The 12,537-nt window shown below is 41.9% G+C and overlaps 2 protein-coding genes across 2 annotated transcripts; one reads left to right on the top strand and one right to left on the bottom strand.

The window, feature by feature from the left end:
* The first annotated feature begins 2,449 nt into the window (after positions 1-2,449).
* LOC134214847 (mitochondrial carrier homolog 2) lies at positions 2,450-4,400 on the top strand. The gene is made up of 5 exons (XM_062694137.1): positions 2,450-2,786; positions 2,857-2,941; positions 3,007-3,595; positions 3,661-3,771; positions 3,842-4,400. Exons 1-5 carry the CDS (start codon positions 2,658-2,660, stop codon positions 3,918-3,920), a joined length of 993 nt encoding a protein of 330 aa, XP_062550121.1. The 5' UTR covers positions 2,450-2,657; the 3' UTR covers positions 3,921-4,400.
* A 3,900-nt stretch (positions 4,401-8,300) lies between these two features.
* On the bottom strand, positions 8,301-9,638 carry LOC134214846 (BTB/POZ domain-containing adapter for CUL3-mediated RhoA degradation protein 3-like). Its single transcript, XM_062694136.1, has one exon. The coding sequence runs from the start codon at positions 9,435-9,437 to the stop codon at positions 8,547-8,549; it is 891 nt and encodes a 296-aa protein (XP_062550120.1). The 5' UTR covers positions 9,438-9,638; the 3' UTR covers positions 8,301-8,546.
* Positions 9,639-12,537: the final 2,899 nt, after the last annotated feature.

Raw genomic sequence — 12,537 nt, 5'->3', positions numbered from 1 at the left:
GGAGACCCTTCGGCATACAGACCAATTTGCCTACTTGACACAGCTAGTGAAGTAGCACAAATCCCCATATTTTTTATATTGTAGATCCAGTTGAAAACTGAACTGAATCGCATTTCAGCGGTCAAGCAGTTTGACGAACATTGACTCCACTCCTCGTTTACTCTAGCATCGACCATGTTCTACAAACCGCGACATAAACTCACAATTTATTTGACCTAGGTTTGAACGTGTGTGAAGTTGTTCGAACAACCATTTGACAGTTGGCGGCTCGGTTGGAAAAAATTAAAACGGTTTGATTTTGGTTTGAGTCGGGGGTGGAGTCAAGGTTCGCCGAACATGTTTGAGCATTTGTAGTATATACATATATTTTTTGATAGTTGGTGCTCAAGTTGGCGCTTCGGTCGTTCGTGTGTGATATTGTTGGTCGAATAAAGGTTCCCCCAAACACACGCGATGCGACAGTCGCGACGCGATTCTATCGCTTGGCGACAGCGATTCTGTCGCCATTGGTATGGAAGCGTAAATAGAACATTGCCGGCAGCGACCGAACGATAGAATCGCGGCGACTAGTTGTCGCCGTCGCGGCGATGAAATCGCTTAGGTCTGGGGGAGCCTTAAATTGATTGTTCGTGTCGCTGTTGGTGAAATTTGATGGATGTTTGAATAAACGAGAGGTGGAGTCAATGTTGGTCAAACTGCTTGACCGTGTGTACGTTCCATCAGGTGTCTGGTTGTACAGTATCCCCACAGACAAACAGACATAACACATTGAACATTTACTCATCAAATTCATCGTCGTTCAAACACTAACGACATCTATTGATTTCAGTTAATTGGGCAAATCACGAACCAGATGGCGGTAGTGAGCAAACGTCAAACTCGAGCAAAAACGATGCACGCGCCACGAGTGATCGATTGGCCAACTAATGATTATTTGAGTTGACCAGTAAATCAGTGAACGATGGAAATTTGACGAGTGTTATGTCTGTTTGTCTGTGGTATCCCCCCGCTTATCCGGACCTCGCTAATCCGACAACTCGTTAGTCAGGATCTCGCTAATTCTGAATTTTCCGGATTAAAAAGTATCAACACCCATTTAAATACATTATGCTGTCAGTTTTCAATTTTGTGCTGTGATTTTGTTTTGATTCATTTGTATGGATTTGACAGTCGGATTAACGAGAGAAACCCCGCACTTAGAGATGTCGTAAAATCCCGATTAATCGATTAGTTACTAATCGATTACTCTTGATTCTTGTCGATTATTGAATCGATTAATCATTGTACAGTAATCGATTCAAAATTAATCGATTATCACAACGATGAATCGATTAATCGAAAATAATCAATTAATTTTCGACATCCTTATGATGTCGTAAAATTCTGATTAATCGATTAGTAACTAATCGATTAAGGCTACCTTACACCTCGGGAAAATTTTCCGCCGGATTTTGAACCCCGTGCATTTTAAATGGGGCCGGGATTTTGATTTTCCGTGTCCGAATTCCAAAAACATCGCATATGCAAAAATGCATGGGGAAAAAATCCGTGGACCAAATTCCCGAGGTGTGAGGCTACCTTTACTCACGATTCATCTCGATTATTGAATCGATTAATCGTTGGGTAATAATCGATTCAAAATTAATCGATTATCACAACGATGAATCGATTTATCGAAGTAATCGATTAATTTGCGACATCTCTACCCGCACTCAGCAAACTGGACTATCGAAATTCATAACTGGCGGCTTATGAATCTTCGACCGATTATTTCACCAGCAGTGCTTCTTATACGAAGTTACCTTCCCGACTATTCAAGCGTCGATGGGCGTGTGGTCTACATACCGGCCTCCCAACCCCGACGTCCATGGTTCGAATCCAGTCTGCCGCACTTCCCTTTTTTTAAAATGAAAATCATCATTCATAAGGCACACATATTGAAATTCATACCGATTCCTTGTGGCAAATTTTCATAAGGCGTTTGATTGAGAATCATACGTCCATTTTCCTCAGTGCGGTAGTCCGGCCATATATTTGTCGGATCAGCGGGAGTAATATCCAGCTTTCCACGCTCGGTAATGGCGGCTTGTCGGTGTGAAAAAATCAATCGATCACTGTAGCATTTGACACTAGCTGGAGGAAAACTCACCGGCGAAAAGGCCTTTTTTCCCTTCCCCTCTCCCAGGAACGCCAATGAGCTTTCCTCCAGCTAGTGTCAAATGCTACAGTGACCGCCTGATTTTTTCACACCGACAAGCCGCCATTACCGAGCGTGGAAAGCTGCAGCTACTGCTGGATACTGTAGATTTCCGGTTACCCGTGCTCAAGAAAAAAAACATAACCCAAGGTTTTCTCCGTGTGTTTATAATAATCCCGCCCAGTTGACCTAAACAAACTTAACTTCAACACGGAAATCCCTCTCCTGTTGCTTCTCGTTATCATCGTTCCATCGTTTTTCAACGCATCTGGTTTTGATTTTTGACAGTTCCAGAAAAAAAAAATTATCTCGGTGCGGAAAAATTTTCGTTATCATCGCCGAAATTTTGCTTGCAATTTCTGTACTCTGTTGTGTAAGGAACCAGATCTGTGTGATATTGAATTAAATCAGCTTTTGAAACACGGCCATTCCGTTTGAGGTGATCGCGAAGTCCGTCAAAATGCCGACTATGTGGGAACGCAATGGCAACGAGAATGATTACGAGGTTGGTGAGTGGCTACGCTTTGGTCTCCGGCTCGGGGTGACCACCGCGCTGCACCCGCTCGAATACGCCAAAGTTCTGATGCAGGTGAGTTTTGGTGTTGTAATGTCTCTTGTCTGACCCATTAGTGGATAATCGCGGTTCATCTTTCAAACAGATTGGCTTTGAACCAGTCGCCCCCGTGCCGGGTCGTACATTGTTCGGAAGGCCGACTATGGTCCTGCCGAATGTTTTCCAGTATGGTAAGTTCTAACTATGGAATGTAACGATAGCAATCTACCATAGGTACATTATTTTTATTTTGTAGCGGCCTTCATTAAGGATGTTGACGGATTCTACGGTTGTTTTCGGGGGCTGAGTGCAAAGATCGTCGGCAACTTACTGAGTGCCCACTTCAGCGAAAAGATCGCCGACGAACTGGAACTGGAAGATGTTAAGGATTCGGACACAAAACGTAAATCCGCAGATGATGGTGGGATCGTAGACATAGAGGAGGATCGTCGGCAGCTGGACGAGCAGTTCAAAAAGCAATTGAAACGCAATCTCGTGGTACACACCGCCGGAGTTTTCATTTCGCAGCCATTCCATGTGATTTCCGTTCGCATGATGGCTCAATTTGTCGGCCGGGAGAAAATCTACACCGGGCTGTGGGCATCGATCCGGGAGATTTGGTCCGAGGAGGGTTTCCACGGTTTCTTCAGCGGTTTAGTGCCGCGATTGCTGTGCGATCTAGGTTGTTTGGTAATCGCCAGCTCAGCGACCTACCTGGCCAGCAGATACGTGGTCCGCGAGAGGGAAGGACGTATCTATTTTTCCAGCATTTCGCAATTTATTGCTTCAAGCCTTTTCTACCCGTACCACGTGGTGTCCACCTGTATGATTGTCAAAGGATCAAGGTAGGTTGGAAGACACCGTTCGAGGAGAAAGTTTTACATTTGCTTTATTATCGGATTCAATCTAGATTGAAGGCTGGATGCCTACCCAACATGGAACAGTACAAAGATTGGCGTGACTGTTACGGCAAACTAAAGGCAGCTGGACAGCATAAGCGTGGAAGCTCACTGTTTTTCAGGTAAGACAATGTTGTTTTGTTTCGGTACAAATCCTATTCCATTTGCATCGATTTTTATTTATCCTACCAGATATGTCTCGCGACCACAAGTCCCGAATAAAGCCAAAGGCGGGTTCGCTCCCTTTCCGGAGCTGAAATACACGCACTAAGTCATTCCTTTTGGATGTTCTACGCATTTCTGAGTATATTGTCTCGATTAGTCAGTGTTTGGAACGTGGACGATTCGCCAAAAACAGCCCAACGTAACTGCAGCCTAAGCGAAGAGACCTCCGAAATTCATCAGGAACAGAAGGTATCATGCTTGTGCAAACTAAATGGCAGTATCGTTTGTTTAATTGTTGCAACTTTGTTTTAACTGTTGTTTTATGTTTAAATAGTTTTTGGTAGTTGACAAAACTAACTGCTTGGACAGAATTGACCAAAAATTTTCGGAATAAATGATTAGACGTTTGCTGTCGGGGTTGATTTCATATTAAATATATCTTACATGCATTTGCTTTGGTCTAAAATGATTTTAATAGAAGAAATTAAGTTGAGAGAAATCGTTCTAGTTTAACAAACGTATTTTCTAATCTAATTCTATGAATACGTTAAGACGAGTAATTAAAATACAATCCGTTTGAATTGAATTTTCTATGACACTTATTTATATCACCTCCATCCTTTCTTCTTCCGAAATATAGGTAACTAAAGCGTTGGTAGCGATTAAGAGGCAAGCCAGAGTAAACGCGACGAGCGATGCCACGCGATTCACATAAAAAGAACAATTAGTTTTCTACAGGCTGTCGCACGTCGCGTTTACGCTGGCTTGTCCCTAATGCTACTAAAGAAAAAAGGCTGAGTTATTGGTTCTTACTTCCTGACCTCTTTTCGTGACGGTCCCAAATTTGAAATTTAGGAATGACCCCCTTATCTTACCGAAAGACGTAATTCTACGTCAATAGTTACTTGAGTGACCAACGATGACGAAAAAAGAGACCAAATAGTAACTTTAAATTGCAGAAAAAGTGACTTTAAGTTCATGAAAAAATGATAACATATGTTTTGCATACCCTGATAAAATATTGTCCTACATTTGCATCGGTTAATCGAACCTGTTTTTTGTCTTTCTCTTATTATACTAAGTATACGAAGAGGCTATATGATCGACCAAAACCAAACTTTTTAGGGCCCAGAAACCCATAGTGTTATGTACCAATCGACTCAGCTCGACGAATTGAGGTGATGTCTGTGTGAATCATAAGTTATGACCAAAATACATTTTTGCCTTTCTCGTATACCAAGTATACGTAACGGCTATATATTAGGGTGTCCCAAAAAAAAAGTCATGCTGCTCAAGCCTTATATGAAAGAAAATCGCATATGGAGCATTTCTGTAGAACAACTCAAAATTCTTAAAAATAGTTTAGAGGTTCCGACAGAGCGATTTTTGAAAAAAGCTGTTTTTTGCACTTAGGGATGATTCGAATATGACTCCTCCCCCCTCTGTCACGTTTTTGCCTTTCTCGTACAACTAAGTTGTACCGAAAGGCTATCATTTCACTCCGCAAACGAACTTTTTATAGAAGCCTCTGAGACCCATAGTATTATATACCAATCAATTCAGCTCGACGAGCTGAGCACATGTCTGTCTGTCCGTGTGTATGTATGTGTGTATGTATGTGTGTGCACAAAAGCTATAAAAACATTAGACAACTTTTCGTATAGTAATCCTTAACCGATTTTCTCGCAACAAGTTTCATTCGACAGGGGACAAAGCCTTGTTGATCACTATTGAATTTTATAACGATCGGTCATTGCGTTTAAAAGTTATGAAGAAAATGGTACATCGGACCATTTAAACCCCATATAAGGTTGGTGTGTTAACTAAATGCGAGAAAGGCACCACCAACGTTAGGTGGATTAATCTGGTTTTTTTTGTATACTGATGGAATGCATAAAAGAAGCATTACGTAAAATACATCCATGTGAAACATGAACCGCATAAAATGCTTAAATTCTCTACATTAAATAGCCATCCTACGGATAAGGTATTACATATACCCTAAAGTATCAATGAAGTTTAAAGTTTTCGTTTTAGTCTAAAGACGGCTGTCTGTTGGTTAAGACCGAAAAAATCCCTGGCATCCAGTAAGGAAATACTGATTTCCACTCTTCTGCAGCATAGACTTTCTGATCACAAGTATACTAGCGGGACGATTAGGAAGGAATGTACAGGGTGTCGACTCAAATTTGAGAATAAAATTCCCTGACTTTCCAGACCCTTCCTCAAAAAATTCCAGATATGAAAAATGTTTTTTTTTTAATTCCTAGAAACGTATGAAAATCTCTGCATGTGTGAATCATTGAAGTCCATATGAGTTCCTGAGCTACTGGAAGCCTAATCACTTCTAGAAAAAGAACATTAACCCGTATCGGCCTGAGTGAAGGAATAAAATTCAATTCATTGACATTTCGTCATTTTATGTCGTATTGTCCTGGTTTTATCACTGTTCTGCTGGTAAGGATCCCAGATTTCAGAATACATGTTCGGACTTGTGATGTGGTCCTCATATCCGGAGTTATTCCGGTGGGTCACTGAGTCAGATGCAGTAAATTTGACCAGGCTCCAGGGTGGCCAATGTCATATCTGGATGTCCTAATTCCACTCGTCTTCCAAAATGCTGAAGTTTGATACCCATATTGCCATAGTTTGTAATATTTTGAAATTGGCCGATTTTGGTGCCCTTGGAGGTTTCCCAAGAGCCTCGGAACTGGCCCCAGTGTGGCCAATATCCCCAGAATCATATCTGGATATCATAATTCCACTAGTCTTCCAAAATGCTGAAGTTTGATACCCATATTGCTAGTATGGAGCACAAATATTGAACTGTCCATTTTGGGCCGGTTCCCGAAGAGAATAACTCCGGATAGGAGGACCACATCACAAGTCCCAACATGTATTCTGAATTCTGGGATTCGTAAAAAATGACGAAATGGCAGTGATTTGATTTTTTTTCTTCACTCAGGCCGATACGGGTTAAGGATTTGTAGAATATCGTAGGTAATTCTGGTCGTTCACAAAGATTCAAGTAAATGCGCATAACTCCTGAAAGATTTTCATATTTCTAGACCAATATTTGTAAAGGGCGTAACAGCCCAAAATAAGATTTTACAGGTTTCTTAAATTGGCTCTAATTAATGTTATAAGTTTTCTGGTGCCTTCATCCACCATTAGGAATTCTCTTGGACTTCCTGGAGTCACAATATAGACATCCAAGACAACTGATGGACTTCTTCGAAACGTTGAAGTTTTCATTATCTTTTTGGAAATTTGTGTGAACCGTTGTATCTTTTGACACAACTTTTGAACTTCCAAAGAGTCGGGGAAGCTTCTAGAAATCCTTCTAATGCCGTTAAAAAATCGTACGATAAAAGTATTTTTGAGAACATCGAGAAACCTCCATTGGCTCTCAAGTATGATTACGGAGTTAGCATTCTTATTCACTCTCTGTGGAGTTTATAGACTTCTAAAATTAGTTACGGATCAATCCCTACAAGCTCACATAAATCTATGCAGCACTTACAGTAAGCCCAGCAAAACATTCTAACCACTGCAATACTTTAAATAATTTGGTTTGAATTATTTATTTGAACACCGTCTTCAATTTATAGATTCCTTCACGAAGACGTTCAATTCAAATTTGAGTAAATACCATACAATCTACCAAGTTTTTAGAGCAGAGCTTTTGAAAAAAATCTACTGAACATCTATCGAGGAGTTCCAGGATAAAAACTATCGAGGCAGCTTTTTTAAATCCCTTGGGATTTTTTACTTATCAGTGAGAATTCTGAGGTAATTTCTGGACAAAACCAGAATATTTTCTGATTAAATTGTTTTATAAACATCGGCAGCGAATGTAAAACTGAAACATTACCATTGATAACAACATTATCCGCCTCTTGCGTCCAAGCATAATTATGGAGTATCGAGTAACGTTTAATTGAGACCTTCGCCACCTACGTATATGAGGTAGAATATATGATGCTGTTATCCACTATTATTCTCTCTACATGACCATTATTTTCTCGAAATGTTTTTAAAACATTACCTACATAATCTTGTTTAGAGATGATGCCGATGCTGTGGAGTGCCGTCACAGGTCCACAGAGATACTATTCGTCGTTTTCTTTTAACAAGCTTCCTAGTTGATTGTATGTTGAACGGTTCTGAACTATGGCCTATTTCAGTTTCCTGATCCAGCCTGATTCAGTTTCGACTGCTTTCACGAGATAGTTTTCAAACATTTGGGCGTTAAATTTTCATCAGAAAGTAATGTGATAAATTAGGTTTTTAATTAGAGTTGGTTACTAGTCAGCAATTTAAATTCATTAGGATAGATCGTGTTATATAAAATTTTTCTATATCATAAGTACATCAACATAATTTTATAAGGACTCTCGCGATTGATGATTAAGTATTTGAACCAATTTTCAGAACTTATTTTACTTGAAGGAAACATGACCCAAACGCTGAAAACAATTCGGCATTATTTTTATTTATACTTCACGAGAATGTAACAAGTATATGATGTTGAAGCTGAAAATCTATCTTAGTAAAACAAATTAAAACACTATTATCCTCCACACAACAACCCCAAACTAATACGAAAATCAAAATTATCATGTTGCTCTCAGCTACTGACTTTTACTAAGGATAAAAAAATCTTGAACGGCTCATTCCTTCAGTTCCTCTTTGGCAACAACTTTTTCCTCAGCACCAGCTGATGTGTAAATCATGTGGGATTATTCTGTTTATTGGAGCGCAATCGAGCCAGACCGGTACGTTCTTCTTCCTCGTCGCTGGTGTAGGAAGATATGCCTCCTACTGCTCCTCGAAGCGAAGTGGCCTGCATCAACTCCTGATCCGGAGCATTCTTGTTCTCGTACAGTAGAATATTGAGGGTTTCTTCGAAGATGCGTGCCTCCGGAAATTCAACCTTGGTGTGTTTTTTATCCGTTGCATACACGATGGACGTGCAGCATACTTCCGCTACCTTTTTCCCATTGCCGTAGAAGGACCAACAGCAAATCTCGCTGGAACCGATCACATCTTTTATGAAGAACACTCGACCACTGAAACGCAGCGAGAGTTTATCGAATAGTTCGATATTTTTCAACAGATTGTCGTCAGACGTGTTCGTATAGCTGTACTTGTTATTGTGACGGTTGATGAGTAACTTGACGACCGGCTTGGTGGCTGTCGTTATCAAATACTGCTCTTCCTTTTGCGAGGTTATCAACGGAACACGGCATATTGGTTCCGATTCTCGTGATTCGCGTTCTTTTTTGGCCAGTACCTTCTCACATGCCTCACCAAGTTCATCGATGCAGTAATACTTGGACTCCGCTAGCAGTTCGGCGATTGCCCTCGTGGTCTCCGGCAGTGCAACGCTGCCATCGCGTAGGAAATTGAGAATCGTACCAAAGTGAGTGCCGCAACGGTCGATGAGGATCCAACCTTCAGAATCGGTCAGTACTTCCATTCGACCGCTAAACATGGCCCGGAGCATGGTGTCCTGCTTGCAAAGCGTCCCGATTGTCGTGTAGTGCAACGATCCGCCCACATTCAGCTTTACATATTGCGATGGGTTACCCTTGATGAGGGTTTTTTGATCACCCGACATCCTGGAAGATTCCCCGTGGGACTCAATTTTGGCGGATTGTAACTATCTACGGTTAACCACGCGTTTCACTACGATTCTTCACTGGATCCGAATCCGGAGCTGATACCCAATTTCGTAATTAAAATGTACAGCAATTGTAGATCAAATTTTCACTATTTTCGTTGTCTACTGCCTCCTAATCCGTCCAAGGGGCAGCAACTGATGATGATGAATTCAAAACGACACCGACGGAAAACCACTCAAACTAAATAATCTTTTTAAAAAAATTGGATCAGGTCTCAACAGTGACCATTTGAGCAACGTGGCTTTGAACCTCTGTTATTGCTTAGAGATTAATAGAAACAAACTCGATTACCATGGGGAACATGAAAAGGCCTCGTAGTAGACTTTTAGTCTAGAGACTGCCAACAGCCACAAAAAAGCTTTATAGCTTGATAGTGGAGGTGGTTGTCGAATATAATTGCCTCGGAGTATTGTTTATCGGCTATGCAGTCTGATGACCAGCTAAAGCGCAAAATTAATTCTGATCCGACGTTTCAATACGTTTATTGGTCCCTTTTCAATGGATTTAAATTGGTTCAGAGTTTCATTGTCATAAGTGTCCTTAGTTTAGTATATTGCTCGAAATAAAAAAAATCACTATAAATTTTCAATATTGGGTTTGTGATTTTTTTCCCTGACCTCAATCAAAATTCCCTGACTTTCCCTGACATTCCAGGTCCAAAATGAAATTCCCTGACTTTCCCTGACTTTCCAGGTTTTTCCAGGTAGTCGACACCCTGATTTTGTATATAGTAAAATCACCGACGAACCGACGTGTCACTGGCGCTCTCTGATTGTCTCACGCTTTTTAACGGTCATTTGCTTTTGCGGGCGAACGCTTCTGTCAAATAAGCTAAGACACAACTCCGCTGCAATGTTAATACACGTTGGATGGAGGCTGAGCTATGAAAACTTCGCGAGCCATTATGGGGGTGGCGGTAGTGTTCGATGATTTTTCATCATGGCGTCGTGGGCAGCAAATTTGAATTATTTTCCATTAAGTGACACGTCGGTTCGTCGGTGGTAAAATGTAAATAGTTAGATTTAAGGGTCTGTCTCATTTGGAGAATTAAACTTAAAAGTGACAGTTCGAAAATTAAAAAATCACCCCGTTATAAGAATGGCTGGTGCTACCCAGCAATTCCAATAGGACATCGATGGAAAATGATTCGATATCTGTCAAAAGTAATCTTGCTCTGCGAGCAGGGTTATTTGGTAATTATTGAAATGTCACTTTTAAGTTTAATTTCAGTTTAATTATCCAATTGAGACAGACCCTAAGAAAACCTGAATTCGACACATGCATAACATACCCAAATGAACTATATTATAACTGTTGTAGAGAAAACGGAAACGGTCATAGTAGGCGTAAGAATGATTATTGTCATTAATATTTAGAAAATAAATCATTCGCATTTGTTCGTTCATTCTAACCAGAAGTATTTCTATCCACTGAGAGTTTACTCCTCACAAGAGGTTACGGGTCCCAGTGTTAGTAGTTAGTAATGACAAATTCGAATCCCGGAATCGAACGGCTGGTCGGCAGAGAAAATTGGACCACTTGGAAATTTGCCGTCCAAACTTATCTTGAAGTGGAAGACCTTTGGGAAGCCGTTGAGCCCAAGAAGAATGCAGATGGATCGTTGGCGGCGGTGGACCCCGTGAAAGACAAGAAAGCGAAAGGGAAGATTATCCTGTTTCTGGAACCAGCAAATTATTACCATGTTCGGGACGCGAAGACAGCTCTGGAGGCTTTTAAGAAGCTCAACGCGGCGTTCGAGGAGAATGGCTTGACGCGAGAAGTTGGATTGCTTTACAAGCTGATTCGGACCGACCTGGAGTCCTGCGGAACTATGGAGGCCTACGCAAACACGATGATTTCCACGTGCCATCAGCTGAACGAAATTGGGTTTCCGATTCCAGAACGTTTCGTCGGGGTTCTCCTGCTGGCTGGACTACCGGAGCGGTATCAGCCAATGGTCATGGCGCTGAAGAATTCCGGAACGGCCATAACGGGGTATACCATCAAGACGATTTTGCTGCAGGAAGAACTGTTGCCATGTGAAAAAACTTCGTTCGTTGCTAGGGGTAAGTTTCAAACAAAACCACAAGCTCACCATGGCAACGAGAAAAACAGAAAAAATTCGGCGCCGCCCAGAGGGCCGCAGTGCAGGAAGTGCAAAAAATTTGGCCACATCGCGAAGTTCTGTCCGGAGAATCCAGGAAGTAAAAAGGCTGACGCCTTCTGCACGGTGCTGTCGACAATACAGGGCCAGGATGTGGACCAGTGGTACCTGGACTCGGGTGCAACTAAGCACATGACGAGGGATCTGCAGCTGCTAGATGACGTGCGCAACGCCAGCGGGGTAGTTTTTGCTGCCAACAAGGAGACGATGAAGATTGAAGCGTGTGGTACAGCCACTATTTACCCGGTGTGCCGCGAGGATCAAGATGGAATTCCTGTTCACGACGTGCAGTTCATCCCGGATCTGTCGACAAACCTTTTGTCGGTGGTACAGATTGTGAAGAAAGGCTTCAAGATTATATTCCAATCGACGGGCTGCGAAATCTTCAACTCCGAAGGTAAGCTGATGGCAACCGGAATCATCGAGAACGAGTTGTTCAAGCTAGCACAGGTAAGAAAACCCGGCCAAGCAATGTTGAGCTCCGCATGTGCATCTATCGATACCTGGCACAAGCGGATGGGACACCTCAACTACAATAGCGTGAAGAAACTGGCCGATGGAATAGCGAATAAGACGATTACCGAGCGTGCGCGGTGCATGCTATTTGAAGCAAACCTTCCGAAATCTTTCTGGGCGGAGGCAACGGCAGCGGCGGTTTACATAATGAACCGATCTCCCAGTCGCGGTCACGGATTGACTCCTGAAGAGGTCTGGAGCGGTAAAAAACCGGACATTTCCCACGTCAGAGTGTTTGGAACGAAGGCCATGATGCAAGTACCCAAGCAGAAACGACGGAAGTGGGATCCAAAATCGAGACCGTGCGTATTGACCGGATTTGAGGAGGAAACGAAAGGCTACCGCTTGTACGATCC

Source organism: Armigeres subalbatus, chromosome 2 (assembly GCF_024139115.2).
Source record: "Armigeres subalbatus isolate Guangzhou_Male chromosome 2, GZ_Asu_2, whole genome shotgun sequence".
NCBI classification, from domain to species: Eukaryota; Metazoa; Arthropoda; class Insecta; order Diptera; family Culicidae; genus Armigeres; species Armigeres subalbatus.
This window is presented reverse-complemented; position numbering and strand designations above follow the sequence as displayed.

Coding starts and splice junctions, on each gene's coding strand:
- LOC134214847 (XM_062694137.1), top strand. CDS start 2,658: ATGCCGACTATGTGGGAACGCAATGGCAACGAGAATGATTACGAGGTT. Junction 2,787..2,856: donor ACGCCAAAGTTCTGATGCAG/GTGAGTTTTGGT, acceptor TCTTTCAAACAG/ATTGGCTTTGAACCAGTCGC. Junction 3,596..3,660: donor ATGATTGTCAAAGGATCAAG/GTAGGTTGGAAG, acceptor GATTCAATCTAG/ATTGAAGGCTGGATGCCTAC.
- LOC134214846 (XM_062694136.1), bottom strand. CDS start 9,437: ATGTCGGGTGATCAAAAAACCCTCATCAAGGGTAACCCATCGCAATAT.